The sequence below is a fragment of the Ambystoma mexicanum genome, chromosome 3q, assembly GCF_040938575.1.
Source record: "Ambystoma mexicanum isolate Mex_15411 chromosome 3q, UKY_AmexF1_1, whole genome shotgun sequence".
NCBI classification, from domain to species: domain Eukaryota; kingdom Metazoa; phylum Chordata; class Amphibia; order Caudata; family Ambystomatidae; genus Ambystoma; species Ambystoma mexicanum.
This window is the reverse complement of record NC_090926.1, coordinates 743,004,850-743,023,032: the sequence shown is the minus strand read 5'-3', so window position 1 is coordinate 743,023,032 and position 18,183 is coordinate 743,004,850. Positions and strand designations below refer to the sequence as shown.

General features: G+C 45.6%; 1 protein-coding gene across 5 annotated transcripts in view; it reads right to left on the bottom strand.

Annotated features, from left to right (window-relative positions):
• Positions 1-18,183, bottom strand: part of QRICH2 (glutamine rich 2) — a 930,541-nt gene that overhangs the window by 83,905 nt on the left and 828,453 nt on the right. For all 5 annotated transcript variants that reach the window (XM_069654697.1, XM_069654695.1, XM_069654692.1 and 2 more), the window contains one exon: positions 6,665-6,766. In XM_069654697.1, the coding sequence (XP_069510798.1) occupies positions 6,665-6,766 (102 nt within the window). The remainder of the gene's footprint in view (positions 1-6,664; positions 6,767-18,183) is intronic.

Here is an 18,183-nt window from a genome sequence, read left to right as displayed (position 1 = left end):
TCTGTAAATCCAGTATAGTTCCTATTGTGCTAATATTTTAGGTTATTTTTTGGAATAGGTAGCTTTGGCTATCTCCCACTCTAAGATACAATCACCATTCCAAGGTTCTGGTAGCCATGTTGAGGCTGCTCAAATAATGGTACAACCCACCTCGTATTGTAATAAAATCTTAACACACAGCGGCCAACATGTGGGCGCGGTGTGCATTAGCAACTAGCATATTCCCCCTATTTAATTATACTCCATTCATGATGCCCCTACTTACACTTAGGATCGTAAGGTTGCTGGCTTGTGTTTGATTACATATATCGTCATGCACGCGATTGCGTGATGATGTCATGTGTTGAGCTCTCCGGGCCCCGAATGTCTTGATCTTGCTCCTTTTAATTAAATAGCACTACCTTGGTAGGAGCAACAGCAGGGTCACTACTGTGCTGCCCGGCTTTCCACTTCATATTAAACAGTGCACTTACCGACTATATCTAAAATCTGAACAGGTAACGTCACACGCTCCCGCGTGATGACGTCACGCATGAAAACGTAATATATATGTAGACGGCTCTGACAATGGCGTCGGCCTTCCGTTGGGGTTCCGGTCTTCATTTGCAAGTACTACGATTACGTAGGTAAGCTCTCACTATAATTACTCGTGACAAGCATGAGTACTTGCTGGTTAAGAATTCATTTCTCACCTTGCCGTTCATCTCTATCCATTCTGGAGAAGACCTTTAACCTCTTCTATTCCCTTTCTTTCTTTTTTTAGTGACAGTGGACACCAGTCTAGTATTGGATGCCTTACCTCTCACTACTATCCAAGATTTCTCAAACTAGAGTGTGGGATCACCGTTGTCTTTGGGCTCCACACCATGGCTATAAAATGAAACTCCGTTATCCTAAACAGACCGCTAGCAGTTGTAAGTGATTTCTTTTACAAAATAGGTTTTACGGAGCTCCTTCTCCTTACATTTCCTTACTAGTCTTTGCCTTGCACTTCTTTTTCACAGATATGATCGGGACGACATTACCCTTGTACTACTGTCCCATCGACCATTTGGGGTCCCCTTTCTGGATGTCCCTTTTCTTCGTTTAAAGATACCCTATTACAATCACAAGGTTAGAATTATTCACTTATTGTTTATTCTTTATTGTCAAATACTTCTGTGGTATAGCTGTTTTTTTTAGCACAGTGGACCAAGTAAACTCATGATATTGATCCAAGCCTGTTCTACAAACAGAAACATGATGGTAAATGTTCAGTGTGAAGATATTGACCCTTTAGTGGCAATGTACCCTGTATTTTGGTTTTTGAGTAGTCTTTATTCTTTGACTCATTCTATTAGCCTTTGTATACATGACATAAGTGGTTGTAACATCATGTTTGATAAAATTTGTGAAAAATTGTTGTCTATGAAAAATACTTTTCTAATGTAGAATTCTGTACATATTTTTTCTTAGAACCTCTTTGATTTGCCCCTGATGAAGAGTGCACTATCACTCGAAACGCGTTGGGCCGGCTACAATCCCAACATCAAGAATAAACATGAATTTCGGTTCTTGTGACCTAATTTGACTGAATCTGATTTTCTTCAATTGACTTCCTCAAATATTGTTTCATGCTAAACGTTTACTCCTTTCTCTAGAGTTTATTGGAAATTTTGTAAACAATATAATCTAACTGTTGGTCTGGTTTTCCAGACATTGAAAGTGTGCAGGGGACGTGAGTTCCCTAATTGGGAACTTTTTTGTTTCTTACTATTTCATGCGGCCTAGGTGTCAAGGCTGCTTATCTCTCCTCTGCACCTCATATCTATTTTCTAATTTCCTCTATTATATTCTTTTAAGACATTAATACACATTATTACCTACATTAATAGGGTATGCAAGATCCATCCAATCTCCTTCTTGGCAGGTTCAATAAGACCACTCACCACATTTGAAAAGTTGATATTCTCATTGCAGACTTTTAAAAGGTTGCTTTCAAATATGTACATCCCGCAAGAACCTGGCCTATCCACCCAAACATGAGCACTGCATTCTGATTTCAACAAACAACTTAAGGCATGGTCTTGGATTTTGCAGCGGGTAAAGAAAGTCTGCGCTGGGATTGCTGTGGGTGTGCTGGCAACTACTAACATTTGGTGGGCCTGCTCCAGTTTTGTTAATTATGGGACATGATTATAGCTGAAACAGAATCTACCACAACTTTCACTTTACACAAAAGCCCAGCAGTTTGCTAACTGTGACAAGTGCTTAAAGGAATACATCAACTAATACCTAGTGGCAGTGGTCTGATGATTACGAAGGCTCTGAATTGCTGCGTATCACATTGGAAGTCCCCTTAAATTCCTGACACTACAGACAAGCTTCCCAAAATATGCCAGAAGATTTGATTTTACAATAGTGCCCCACTCTCCACATTCATGACATTCTTTAGAAATCGGGGCTCCTTTTTAGATAACATCAAATCCAAAAACAAGGATTTTACTTGCCCACCCAGAGCCTTAGCCCTTCTTGAATTTTAACCCTTGCATTTCTTCTTTACTATTGCATTATCTGGGCAGACAGTGGAAATGTGGAGGGATCCGCAGTGTTCCCAGGTCCGGAGTAATTGGTGTAATGTGTGCGGCTAATTTTCACTTGTTCACTTTGAGAGCTTTGAAAGCTTTTTTAATTGAATCACATTTCCGTGTATTTGTCCAATCCTTGGTACTTTCCCGTATTGACTTTGGAATCTCCCTGCTAATTGGCCTCTCTAAATCATTATTAACCTCCCTAAAAGCGGTCTTTAATGCGGCTGCGCGCCTAATCTTTGGTGCAAGAAGATATGAACATATATCCCCTATTTTTAAAGCATTGCACTGGCTGTTGTTGGAACATAGAATCCTGTTTGTAGCTTGTATTACACGCAGGGCACTTTACACTAAGGCTGCTTCATATCTTTCAGAATAATTGAAACTCTCAGGAGGTCGAAAAGGGCTCAGGCGCAATAAATCTTTATGAATGGAAGTTCCCTGATTTAAATGGCCAATCACTATGAATCGTTCATTTTCAGGAGCTGTAGTAAAGTGTTGAAACAACTCCCAATTAACCTACACGTGATATCAGGTTATTTGAAGTTCCCGAAAATTGGTAAAAGGTTCTAGAAAATAGTTTTTTTTAATAGGTTTCAAAAGATTTTAAGGTTGATCTTAAAGGTTTTGTATGACACAACAAACATTTTTTTAGAATGTTTTTATTATACGCCGCAATACATAAATAGAAGGTGCAAATGGTTTAGCATTATTGTATTTTTTAAGTAATTATGTGTACATCACTTTATATTTTTTATATGTTTACTAACTGTACAGTGCTCCGATACACTGGATTGTCTTGTTCACGCTATATAAAAACTACAAATAAGGTAATACATATTAGCATGATTAGGGTGTTGATATGGGTGGGGTTGGCACTGAGGATTGTTCTATTATTTGACATTATAGAATAGCTACTGTACATCTTTGAATCTTGAATCTAAACAAATGAAATTCTGAGAAAACGAAATAAAATATACATATTGAAAACAAAAAACGAATCTGGCTTGCTTAGCATTTAAATGCAGAAACAAGTCATTCCTTCTTACCTTGTTACTTAATTTATATGCTAGGTCCCCTGGTGGGCACTCAGAAATAGTAACTTTTTTCTCTAAGTCACAAATCAACTTCCACTTATCAGCAGTGACCGAGGACCCGCGGCGTATAGGTGAGCTTTACAACTACACTTGATCAATCTCAATCTTTGTGAGTGAAATTGAGTCATGGCGATCACAGGCCTGCTAACTACTCGCACCAAATGTTCACCCAAAACGGTGTAGGGTGGAGGAACACACTAGTTAATGTGCTTGGCTGAGGTTACGCCAACCACACATCAGGTTTTGAAAGATCCTGGTTTTCATGTCACAAGAGGCTACTGGTACAAATGGTTTCCGCATCCATCAAGAAGGAACCAACTAAAGAAGCTACTGAACCCCTAGGCCATTGCAAAGGCTCAAGAGGCTGGATGAGGTTGGAAAGAAGATGTAGAGCTATCTTAATGGCTGTGGACTCTTATAGGCCTCTGTGGTTACACAATAGGCTCTGCAGATATAAATAGCATTTCATAGTCAGTCCGATCTCTAGAAATGTCAACCACTGAAACAGGGTCGGACTAGGGCATAAAATGGCCTGGGGCACCAATGAAAAAGTGGCCCACGGCTGCAAATGGAAATTCATTCCTTTTGTGACAGACTGTTTGAGTAATACCCAAGGGGGAGTTTTTTTTATAAAATGTGATGCAAATTGTGCAATTTAAAGAATATTTACTCAGCAACAACTGTCAAACTACTAGCCACATAGTGAAGTAACTCATCAAGCTGTCCCACATTGGTCAAAAAACTACCCCACTTTGACCACAAAAACTAGCCCACACTGGCATTTTGCGCTTTTGGGTCAGGCATTGCCCTATAGGCCAGTCCGAGCCTTCTGGCAAATTGCAGGGACCGATTCGTATTTAGAAAGTCCAGTGGGAAACATGTTACCATTTTGATTCTGTACTGGGCCTTTGTGGAGATTTTCTGGCATCTGCCGAGGCATCAATATTTCGAGGCGTGAGCCTGATGAGTGATGGTAAGGTCCTGAGGTACAAGGCACCCAAGTTGAGTGAGAGCTTCCTGGGATAGGATGGTGCTCTTGAGAGAGGCAGGTGTTCCCTAATGATATAAAGCAGCCTTGAGTTGCAACCATGCTGCTGCAATATCATTTGCGGCCTAGTCGGAGGGGGTCTTCAATTTCTGGAGGAAACCCTGACTTAGCAAGGGCTGAGTGAGAGTCTGTGGATTAATATTCAGAACCATTTTATCATGAGAGCATTACTGACTTTTTCCCATCCAGGATGGAAATGCACGCCACTTGACGGTGAGGTGAGTCACAGAGGCTTATATCTGGGCACCACTCCAAGACTTAAGGGTGGACTCCACTTCTTCATCCTCCAGATGTATTTGCACATAGCGCCTGCTTGGATGTTGACGGTGCCTGCATTTTTATTTGTGTTTATATGGTCCTGACCCAGCTAGGAAGGCAACAGAGCACCGTACAAGTAATTTGGGGTTAACAGAGCTCGGAGGAAGGGGGGAGGTTATAGTAGTAATCCGACACACTAGTAGGGCGATCCCCCAAAGTGTTGCAAAATACTAAAAGTTAATTTCCAGTGGGCAAAGCGATGTCGAATGAGTCGTGCTCCGTTTCTCGATGTGAGTCAGGGCAATAGTATTGTTGTTGTGGATCATGATTTCTTTAGAGTCAATCAAAAGCAGACATTTGTTTCAATACCAGTAAGCTTCCCTTTAACGCCAGTATGTTTACGTAGAGACACTAATCCCTAAACAAAGTTACCCAAAGGGGACACAAGAGAACGTATGAAGGGTGCTCCGAGACCACCATCGGAGACATGGAAGGGGATTGTGATGCGCATGACTAAGGTCAGAAAGACATCCTCAGATCTTGTTCCAGTGCTGTCTATGGACCCATACGCCTCGAAGGCCACCAGTTTGGCGCCTGTGGTAGGGGCAGGTAGAACTGCACGGTCTCCTGGATTGCTACAACTACCTTGGAGGAAGAAAGGCTTGAGCAAGAGTGGAATCCATGAGCACTATGGACTAAACACCCTTGGTGGGCCAGAGGGATGATAACCTTTTGACGTTTATTAAAAAAGAACAACCGGAAAGTGTCTCAATGACAATTTGGAGTTTGAAAGAGCTTAATGTTGGTTTGTGGATGGGGGGTGGAGGTTTCTATAACAAAAATGTAAATATGGATATAATTGGTGTTTTTGAAGACTATGGCTTGGGTCCAACTGCACATGTTTGATAAAAAACAGTCCTTTGGTCCCGGCAGAAAGGCGGTGGGGTCGAAACATGTTGGGAATTGGGGAATGGTGGCATGCAGAAGTAGGTGTGATTATAGTTAGTGCAAAAACAGAGGCTAAATATACTGCACTGACCCAGATCAAAATAGAGAAGAAATCTAAATAAAACTGTCTCTTTCCTTTTGCAATTTTATAATACCCCTCAAGTGCGGTCTGTATTCAGCTGCTGTGGCAAAGAAATAAGGGGGCCCTAAGTGGGTGGGTGAACCCAGCCGTGAGCATTGCTACCACGGTCAGAGTTCTGAGCACCAGCTTCTGATCTATATTTGCTGCCTGGGAAGAAATTACAAATGTAGGACTGAAGGCGCTGACACAAAAGAATAATAACACAACATTGTTCTTATTGCGGCCTCATGCTCAACAAGCAAGTTGCACAAAGTGTTGCCCTGCCTCTCGCTTGCCTCCACTGACAGGGAAGCTTTGTACCCCTTGAGCCAGAGACCCCAGGAGTTTTTGCACCATGTGTGTGTGTGTCCACATCCTCACGCATGCAGCAGTGGTCATTCTGTGTAGGTGAGCCATATACATTCATGAATAAGGCAAGACATTCATAAATGAACACATTTCCTTTCCACCTTGTCCAATGTTCTGAATCGGATGACCCCTGCCACACCTGCCCTGCTGACCACAATATCACCTCCTCGCCCACATCTCTCCTGTAACTGCCCCATCTGCCTTAAAGGCGCTCTGGTGTAGAGTTCACAAGGCCTGCCTAGTCATTAAATACCATGGCTGCTGGAAGACGACTTGGCGCTCCGGGGACGCTCCAGCAGGTTGTTGGCTTCAGGCTTTAGGAGGTTTTGAGATGATTTTCGTCGAATCTTAGAATCTGTCAGACAAAATAGAAGAATATTTGTGTTTGAACTTTCTGAATTCTATAATATTTTATTACATTTTAATTTAAAATTCGAAAAATATTGCAACCCTAGCCCCAAAAATAAGGCCCGATAGCTGACATTCTAATGGGGGCCTAATAACGACGACTGTGGCGAGCATGGCAAACTGGGCTCTTTGTAGTGATTCGGATCCAACCCTGCACAAAGAGATGACATGTGGCATCAATGCATATGTGCGGTGTAGGGCACTAAACATTGGGGTGCCCCCAGTTCTTATGCCCTACACATCCAGCAGGCAGGCGCTCTGTGGTCATCTCGGTGTAGGGCGTGGCGTAGATCTGGAATAAATGGCGTCACCGTAGGAATGTGGTCCATCTTTGTGCCACTGAGTCCAACAGATTGCACAGGATGTGCACAGATGCAGGAAAAAAACAGGCACAATCTGCAGAAATCCTGGAATTCTGCAGGAATCAGAATGGTATTTCCAGCCCGCAAGCAGCGTTCTCGTACAGTGTATGAACCCCAACACTGGGTTCCCCCAACACTCAGGACCTCATCATGATGCTGGAATTAGAATGGGGGAAATGCGCAGGAAGAGAGCAGGAGGCGATTTTCCACACTTTTGTATTTCCCCACCCATTTGGAAAAAAAAATGAATAAATGAACATTCTTATAGAGTACTGCATTGCCTTCTTATCTGCACAAGGGAAACTGAACTTTTTTTATCGATTATTTGCAAAATACGCTAATGTTCAAAACTAGTTACAAATAGGTTTTCAGGTTGTATTTCATGTAGGAATCAAAGTGCACTAAATATGGGGTTTCCGTTGTGTAGGTCTTTATAAGCTTTGAATGACTGAGCAAAACTTTCTTTTTTACAGGCTTCCTTACTATAACACTGTTAATGTGTGGGGTGAAGTCTGTCTGATCCCTGTCTCATCCCAAAACCTGGAGGGGCTCTTCAGGAGAGGAAAGCTGTCCTACCGGCTCAGCATTGTCAGAGTCACGGGCTACTTGGAGGTAGTGCAGGGTGGGAGCTGATCCCTGGTCCTGATTGGATCGGGCAGATGTGGTCCTAGAACCAGTAGCTCAGAGTGTGATGATATACAATTGTCCTCCAATCAACACCCATTGCCAAGGCATCTGTTCTTCACCTGGGCTAGGCTCATCTGTATGCTGCAGTGAATCTCGTGTCTTTTACTTTGTGCCTGCTGTACACCAGACCGGCGAGGGCATTTAAACATGGCTACCCGCATGGTCATAGAAGCTGATGATCCCTACTTCCAGCACCAGCCCGCCTGATTGGCTGGGCATCTCTTCATTGTGATGCAGGCCCTGATCGCCGCCCCCCTCAAAGGGCCACCTAAAAGGGCCCTGCACACCCCTGTCTGGCCCTGTCCGCTGTGGTCGCAGGGATTGCAGGGCTCTGGTGTTGCTCTCCCCTCATCACGTACTCCCTGCTACTGATGGGTAAGAAAGCTTCTAAATACTATCTCCCTGCTGCCCGCTCAGCCCCCGCCCTATCATCTTGTCCCTGGACCCTGCCCCCTCAGACCTCCCTGACACATGGTCCCGGCCCCCTATGCATTCATTCAGTCTGGCCCTGCCTGCTCCTCTGACCTTCACCACTGAACTGCAACGCCTGCCTTTGGCCTGGATTCACCAGCATTCCTCAGAACACCCTCCACCTTCTTGCTGCTTACCCCCAACATTCACTTGATGAACTATATCCCTCGCCTATTAACTGCCCCATTTTCTTTTTTTTGCAAAAAAAGCTCTACTGTTCACCTGCTTGTAAATCTGCATGCTGTTCTTCCTGCATTTTAAGTGCACTGTGTTTATCCCACACTTAACCCACGTATCCCACTTTTAGTAACCTTTCATTTTAGTGCATCCTAGTGCATTGTTTGTATCTCAAATCCAGATGTTTGGTAACTTTGCATTTTAGTGCATCCTACTGCATTGTTTGCATCTGAAATCTAGATGTTTGGTAACCTTTTATTTTAGTACATCCTAGTGCATTGTTTATATCTCAAATCCAGATGTTTGGTAACCTTGCATTTTAGTGCATCCAACTGCATTGTGTGCATCTGAAATCTAGATGTTTGGTAACCTTTTATTTTAGTACATCCTAGTGCATTGTTTATATCTCAAATCCAGATGTTTGGTAACCTTGCATTTTAGTGCATCCTACTGCATTGTTTGCATCTGAAATCTAGATGTTTGGTAACCTTTTATTTTAGTACATCCTAGTGCATTGTTTATATCTCAAATCTAGATGATTTGTAACCTTGCTAGTGCATTCTAGTACATTGTTTGTATTTCATATCTAGATGTGTGGTAACCTTGAATTTTAGCGCATCCTAGTATATTGTTTGTATTTCAAATCTAGATTTTTCGAAAACCTTGCTAGTGCATCCTAGTGCATTGTTTGTATCTCAAATCTAGATGTTTGGTAACCTTGCATTTTAGTGCATCCACTAGATGTTTGGTAACTTTTCATTGTAGTGCATCCTAGTGCATTGCTTGTATCTCAAACCTTGATGTTTTGGTAACCTTTCATTATAGTGCATCCTAGCTTATTACTTTAAGCACTACATTAAAGCACCTTCTTCTTCGGTGCCTGCTTGGCTATTAGGCTGCCTGGTGAGTTATTTGTGCACTGTGCAGCTCCCCTGTCTATCTCTCTCCTTCCCTCTGCCACTTACATGGCACTCTCTATCGCTCCTATCTATTCTAACTGCTACTCTATCTCCTATCCATCTCGCTCTCAAAGTCTGGAAGAATAAAACAAAAACAAGCTCTTCTGGCCTCTAATCTAGGGTTACCTATTGCTAACACCTACGTCAGTGCTACTTCCAGGCAGACTATTACCAACATCCTCTTTTCTGTCCCCTCCCCGGACCTACGATATTGATATTGATATTTTAGTTGTATATTACACAGCCACATTAGTGGCAGTGTAATTATGGTTAAGTTGCTGTTTCCATAGGAAGAGCACTTTTTGGGCGGCCTATAACTCCACTCCCCCTGGACGAATCCTCACCAAACTTTGCAAAAAAAGTATATGGGCCACTCTGAAAAGTTTGGTTATGTTTGGTGCAGGCGGGGAAAAGCTATAGGGAGGGTCCCAAAACATCTTTTGTTCCCATAGACTGAATGGGGGAAAAACTTTGCGCACGCCTACAGGCCAAATCGCTGGACGGATTTTCACCAAATGTGCGGCAGGGGGGGGGGGGGGGCTTGGTCCCGAAAGCGTGCTTTTGTAAATTTGGTGACAATCCGTCCAGTAGTTTCCTTTAAAACGACCAAAAAGTATGTCTCAAAAAATTAGTGATATCTATGTCCTCTCCATGGTCACACTTCCCTGTTCGCTCCGTGGACAAGAAATTGATTGGCTAATACCTGTACTAGAAAGAACACTGCAATGGAATGTTCTTTAGAACACTACATTGCGTAATGAAGTATGTTGTTTATTACACATCTCCCGATAATCTCTGATACTTTTTTCCAAAATTACATTCACAACCCCATGTCTAGAAAGTAAATGCACATGTGATGTCATCAGTGATGTCATCAATGACATTTGTGATGTCATCTTTGATGTCCTGGATGTTAGTGTTAGCAGTGCACAGTGGAGCGGGCAGTTATGGTTGCTTAGCTTACCATAACTGGTGAATTTCAGGGGTTTTTCGGTTTTACTTTGAACCATAACGTTCCGTTAGCAAAGTTTTTTTTAGTGAATTGCATAGGCTTTTAGTAGTGCAACTTAACCATAACGTCCCCTTAACAAAGTTTTTTTTAGTGAATCAATATTAATATCAATATGGATTCCCCACCTGGTCTCCACTCTCTCCCATTTCTCCTCTTCACCCCTTAATTGCGGCACTAGATGGGAAGTTCTGGCATAATTCTCATCCTCTAAGGGCATCTTTAATGTCTATCATAATGTTACTATCATGGCCCACAGCCCTGAACCTACTTTTCTCCTTCTTGACTGGTGCCTTCCCTCTCTTATAAACTTCTGCCCTTCTCCTGCTACTACTCCTTCCTCCTCTCGTCTAACCTCTCTACCGCCACTGATGGGCGTATCACGCCCCTGTACCCCTCCTCAGAAAATATTAAAAAGTGGCAATCAGCTTCACTTAGTTACTCTGAATGTTCGTTCTGCTGTCAAACACTTCTCTGACATCTGTCTCTTTCTTGAAGACTTTGAAAGAGACGGATGTGGTTCAATGCCAGCTCTGCCATTGCTCTTGACACTCTCCTTCCTGAGGGCTACAAAGTCTCCAAACCCAGGCCCAACCGTCCCGGAGGAGTGGCCCTGATTTTCCCTGAGTGGGTCTCTGCTTCTATCATACCCACCCAATCCTACTCCTCTTTTGAATGCCTCATCTGTAGGCTTGGGGTCTCTCCCACACTCACCTTCACTACCATCTACAGGCCCCCTGGCACTACCTCTCTCTTCCTCTCTGAATGGGCCAATCTCACCTCCTCCCTCCTAACTTCTTCTTCTAAACTCCTCGGTGACTTCAACATCCACCTCGACTCTCCTGAAACAGCCACCTCACTGTTCCGTGACATCTGTGACTCCTTCTCCCTCACCATTCTTCCTTCCGGTCTGACCCACTCATCCGGAGACAAACTGGATGCCTTAATCTCTGGAGACATCCCCATCTCTAACCCAGTCACCCCCCGCCCCTCTCTCCTGGTCTGGACACTCTCTCCTCTCATCCTGCTTGGGTCCCCTCAGCCCTATATCTGAACGGTCCTCGCACTGCCAGCTTCCTTCGCTGTCATACAACTGATGAAATGAGTGTCAGTCGCTGCTTTTGCTTCCACATTCATCCCCTCTTACACCCCTGCCTATGACTCCCCTTCTGACTCTGTCTTTGCTAACCTACACCTGTCCATTGTTAACACCCTCGAAATCGTTGACCCTGTCATGAAGATCCGCCGGAAGCCGGCCCCCAAGTCCAACAGCTGGTATGACTCTGATCTAGCATCTCTGAAACGGAACTACAGAGTGACTGAACGGAAGTGGCAGACCTCAGGTTCATCCTCAGAAACTGGCCTGTCACCTGCTCCAAAGGCAATATCGTTCTTCTCTCCGCTCCAAGAAGAGGTCCAACATCCAAACTTGCATTTCTGGAGCCACTAACATGGCTGAACTCTTTAAAATCTGTAAGGAACGCGCCAAATCAACTGCAGTCATCTCCACCTCTCTCTTTCCTTCCCTGGCTCTCTGCACTGCTTTGGCCTCTCATTTCACACCTCAAACTCAGGACATCCTGTCCTCACTCACCCACACTCCCAGACCCGCTCCTCTCCTGCCTCCCTTGGCCCCCCTCCCTCACCCGCTGCACTCTCCTTCCTCCTACCCATAGCATGTGATGAAGAGGTCTCTAAAGTTGTCCACTCTATTATTATTATTATTATTGTTGTTTTTTTAATAACACGCTTAATACCAGCAAGTGGTTTCTAAGTGCGGGATCGGGATTCAAATTTGTGTTGCGCTGTGGTGTCTTGCTTCCAAGACAAATGCATTGCGCCTGAGCTATCCTTCCTCCCCTATGAAGGTCTCCTCCAAACAGGTGCTCTCCTGCTCCTGTAAAACCATTAAGGACAACATGTCCTCCCTCGCCCCAGCTCTTGCTTGATTTTGTAACCACTCCTTCACCACTGGCTCTTTCCCGCTATCCCTCAAGCACTCCCTTGTGCAGCTGCCTACTGACCACTCTTGCCTGGCTAAATATTGCCCTATCTCCACCACCCCCTTCCTGGGTAAATTCTTGGAGAAGATGGTCCTCCCCCAACTGATCCTTCATACTGAACTTGTTGGTTGCCCCCTCAACCATTAATCTGGATTCTGGGCATCCCAAGGCATGGACACTGCTTTCCTGAACACCCGTGAAGTCATGCTCGTACATCTTGACTCTAAATCTCCTGCTGTTCTCATCCTCCTTGACCTCATCTCTAAATTTGACACGGTCAACCATTCTATCCTCATAAAACTGCTCCATGGTACCCTCAGCATCACAGACCGGGCACTGAATTGGCTGACCTCTTTCCTCACTAACTGCCCCTCCCAGTTGCAGTTGCAGCTGGGCCCTTTCTCTTCTACTACCTCACTCTCTACCTACAGCATCCCCCAGGGCTCTATCCTATCGCCATCGCTCGTCAATAAATATCTCGCCCCATTTGCTTACCTGATCTTCGCCTTCTCTCCTCATTCCCAGTGCTATGCTGATGACACAGAGCTTTCCTTCAAACTTCCCTTTACTACCACCTCTTCCTCCTCTCTCATCCCCGATTTTCTGACCGCTATCCAAGATGGGTGTGCGGCTAACGATCTTTGTCTTAATGTCAGTAAGATGGAGATTCTTCTCATTGGTACACCTGCACCCTGTTTACCTCATACCCTCTGGCCGCCTTGCTTGGGCCCTCTTCCTCACCATCCTGAGGCCAAAAACCTTGGGGTTATCTTTGACTCCTCTCTCTCCTTTACCCTTCCCATCTTGTACCTTGCCAAGAATGCCCCATTCCAACTTCACCTACTTAGAGGCATTCTTCTATTCCTCACCTTTCCCCAGAAGCTCAATGTCTGCAGAGCTCTGGTCCTCTCTAAACTGGACTACTGCAAGAGCCTCTCCCTCAACCTACCCTCTCCTCCCTAGGCCTCATTCAGCTAATCCAGAATAGGGCTGCAAGACTTATCCTTGGCCTCAAGACCAGGGCCCGTATCTCTCCAGCCCTAAGATCTTTCCACTGGCTCCAGGTGGCTGTGAGGATCAAATTCAAGACCCTCTGCATCATCCACAAGGCTTTCTCGGGCTTGGGACCATGCTATCGCCAACATTTACTCCCTTAATACCTCCCTGCTAGAGCCCTCCACTCCTCTCACTCCAACACTCTGCTTACAAACGCTTCTCCAAGCGGAGAGTGGTGGGCAGGTCTCTCTCTTTGGCTGGTGCCTCTCTTTGGAACAGCCTCCCTGTCCCTCTCAGACTTGAGCCAGACTTCCTTAAGTTCTGGAAAACCTCTCAAAACTCTGCTCTTCTCTACCTCTTTCCCTCTTCCCCTTCCCTGCTAATCACCCCACAGCCGCTGAGACTGGCGGCCTAGATATTCATGAATCTCACAGATTACCAGGCCCTTGCCCATTCAACACCATCACCTTTCCCCCCCCCCCCAACACCCCAACACTGTCCTTGTGGGCCCCCTACCTGGTGGTTATGCACCCCTACTTTGGGATTTCTCTGGCCTAGCACTTGCCCAGCGGCCTCCTCCCCTGGTACCCCTCGACCCTCCCCTCCCAGGCTCTCACCAGCACTTGCCCATACCTACCTATCGCCCTCCTTCCCTCTCATATGCACTTCTCTTCACTGCACTTGCAGGTCTGAATGTCACAAGGCCTAGTACAACCATGATTGTGTATTTACTGTTTTGCCATTATTATTTACTCCCCTTGTTCCCTCCCCACTTGCCTTGTGGCGCCTGGAAACACCATTTCAGTTGTATAGGCACCTAACAAATGCTCAATAAATAAATAAATACATGAACTCTATGGAAGGTGAACTCAAACAAACAAAGACCATGAGTATAGTACAGCAACCATAGGCACAGCAACCAAACAAAACCTTGTTCTCCCTATTGGGTGGGGCACTATGAATTCTGGGATAAGTTAGACATCCTGTAACACTGCAGGATCTGGTATACCAGAAGGGATTAATGTTAATGTTAAAGGGCACTTGAACTGTGCACTGTCACCACCAGAGTGGTCCCCTGGCACTCAGGCGGATCTGAAAGGAGAGTGTGGATGGTTAGTGGGGTATAGCGGGAATAGGTAGAGTCAGAGTTGTGATGCCCTGTTGACAGCTTCAGTTCGGTTTGCACCGTTCGCTGAGCTTGTGTACGATTTACAGATTGGTACAATTCCCATGCGCTGTTGTCCATGTCCATTTGTTTGTTGGTTGTTGCAGTGTGGTGAAGTGCATGCAGATTGCTGTGCAGAGATGTGGTTGTGTATGTTTGCGTAAGAGAAGTGTATGCAGAAAATTAGGTTTTGGTGTTGGGTTAGTGGGGGTTTTCTTATCTCGTTGTTTTGGGCTTCTGTGCTCCTCATCTCTGTCAGTCCTGTGTGTTGGACATTATGTGGCAAATAAATCGACAAGCACTGCGCCGGGTGGTGGTTTTCCTCTTTTTTGGTTTTGTGGGCATGAGAGGTTGTGATGGTCTCCTCCCACCCCCGGGCTGGAAATGATTAAGTTAGGGGTTGCCATTGTTGGCTAATGCTCCCCTGTTCCTATTTTAAGGGTATTGATTAGAGAGGGGTATTGTAGGGAGTGTTTCTTTCTTTGCCTTTTTTCCCCGGGTTTGTTCTTTCAGTCTAAGTTTGTTTAGATGTGCTCTGTTGTCCAGCAAAGTCTTTGTTTTCCTAGTCGTTCCAGTCCGATTCTGATGTGAAGAGCCATGTTTAAAGTAGTTTTCTGGATTTCAGGTGATCCTTTGTATTGCGTATGTTTTTTGGGAGGCAATTCCAAGTTTTTGCTGCCTGGGAGAATGACGATCCTCCAAGTTTTCTTTTGTTCTATGGTTTTGGTTCTAGGCGACCGTTGTTGCTTGATCTCAGTGGTCTTGTCAGAAGGTAGATGGTTATTTTCTTTTGCAGGAATTCCGCTCCTTGGCCGTGGATTGCTCTGTGCATTTTGAAATATGAAACTTCTTCTGAGGAGCACTTGAAGAGGGATAGAGCTGCCAAGTATCCTTTAATAGTTCCAACCTGGAGCCCCGAGTTGGTTAAATGTAATAAAAAGGAAAGCACCATGGGAGTGGTACATTGAAAAGGTTCCACATTCTTATCCCTGCACCAGTTACAGAATTTCTTCCAATGAGACCGGTATAAGGATTTTGTTGCTGGCCTCCTGGCCTAAAGCAAAATCTCCATAACGTCATCTGGAAGGTCCCAATCCTTATATCTCAACCTCTCAGTAGCCAAGCGTGAAGGCTGAGTGTCTTGACCTCTGGATGGAGAACCCGACCTTCCTCTTGCGAGAGAAGATCCTCTCTTAGTGGAAGATATATTGGAGGGCAGATGGACATGTCCAGAAGGTCTGGGTACCACGTCCTCCTGCCCCAATCCGGGGCAATCAGGCTCATGGTTTTCCTGAACTTTCTCAACCTCCTGATTATGTGTGAAATCACAGGGACTGGAGGAAACGCATAAAGAAGTGGAAATATCCAGTCCACTACAAACGCGTCCCCTAGATCTCCTCTCGGGGGAAATTCCCTTGAGCAGTACAGTTCGCACTTCCGGTTGGCACCGGTCGCGAACAGATCTACTTGAGGGGTTCCCCAAAGGGCAAAGATCTCTTGAAGGACTTCCTGAGCTAGTTCCCACTCGTGGGAGACTGTGATCTGCCTACTCAGAGCATCCGCCACCGTGTTCAGCTCTCCGGCTAGGTGAACTGCTGATAGAGAGATTCTTTCTTGCATTGCCCAGAACCAGAGCTACATTGCCTCTCTGCACAGTGGGAGTGATCTTACGCCTCCCCTTTTGTTGACGTAGTACATGGCCACTGTGTTGTCCATCATTATCAGGACATTCTTTCCCTGTACAGAGGGCAGAAAGGCTTTCAGTGGGTTGCTGTCTCCATCATCCCCACTCAAACCTATTCATCCTTTGAAAGCCTGGTCTGCAGGCTTTCTGTCTGGTCTATTTTCTCTCTTACTCTCGCTTCCTTCTAGAGGCCCCCCGGACCGACCTCCTTCTTCCCCTCAGTAAGGGCCGACCTGTCCTCCTCTCTTCTGGCCTCCTCCCCCAAACATATCTTCCTTGGCGACTTAAACATCCATCTTGACTCTCCTGATGTGGCCACTGTTCTATTTTTCAACCTCTGCAACACTCTTTCCCTCACTATCCTTCCCTCTGGCCCAACCCACTCTGCCGGATAGACCTTGGATGCTCTCATCTCACTATACATCCCCCTCTGCAAGCATATTATTGCCCCTCTCTCCTGGTCTAACCATTCTCTCCTCTCTTCCCACCTTGATCTCCCCAGTCCCCTGATGAGGCTCCGCCCGCACTGCCAGTCTCCTTCTCCATCATTGGACCGATGAAGCGTGTGTCAGTTGCTGCATTTGCCTCATCCTTCATCCCTCCTCTGCCCCCTTTCTTTGACTCTCCTTTGGACTCTGTTCTAGCTAACCTCCTTTCTATCTCTAACACCCTGGACATCCTTGCCCCGGTCATGAGGATCCACATGTAGCCTGCCTCAAAATGCAACTCTTGGTATGACTCCAACTTGGCCGCTTTGAAACACAAGTGCAAAGCTACTCAGCGGAAGTGGCAGGCCTCTACCTCATCCTCTGACAAACTGGCCTGCCACCTACTCCAAAGGCAATATCGTCTCTCCATCTGCTCCAAGAAGAGGTCTCATGTCCAAGCCTGCATCTCTTGAGCCACCAATAACACGGGTGAACTCTTTAAAATCTGCAAGGAACTTGCCAATCCTACCACAGTCTCCTCCTCCCTCCCAGGCCTTCTGATCTGTACTGGCTGCCCACGGTTCCTGTACAACTCTGAATCCTGTCCTCTCTGTCATCTGTCCCCCCAGTCACACTTCTCTCACCTCCCTTGGCCCTCCTCTCCCCCAAAGTATCCTTTAAACAGGTGCTCCCCTGCTCCTCCAGAACCATCAAGGAAAACATCACCTCTCTCGCCCCAGCCTTGGCTGACCTCTGCAACCACTCATTCGTCACTCAACCCCATAAGCACTCTCTTGTTCACCCGCTCCTTAAAAAGCTGCCTGCTGACCCTTCTTGCCTGGCTAACTATAGCCCTAGCTCTATAACCCCTTTTTTTTGCAAACTCATGGAGAAGGAACATGTTACTTGCCTGTAACTATTGTTCTCCAGCATGGGTCTGGCATGGATTCACATGCTCATGAATACTCCCCGTCGTCAGGCTGGGAATCTTCGGTAAAGAAAAAAACAGTATCAGTTTCGTTTCTGATCTGTCTTTCTTAGTAGTATCCCATCACTGGTCTCGGGGTCATGCCGTCCCCAGCCAATGACTGCCCTCTCCCTAAGCCCCTCCCCTGGCAGCCATCCTCAGATTTGGTAGCACGTAAAGTGGCAGTATGACCAAGGGAAGAACCACAGAGGGATAGGAGGGAGGGTTTGCATGTGAATCCATGCCAGACCCATGCTGGAGAACAACAGTTACAGGTAAGTAACTTGTTCCTTCTCCAGCACGGGCTCTGGCATGGATTCACATTCTCATGAATATAAGAATACATAGCAGTACACACATGCACAACCACGGGAGATGGCAAGGCTCAACATTAAGCATTACATAAACTCAACATTAAGCAACTCTTACCTCCTCACCAGGCCCACCTTCAGGCGA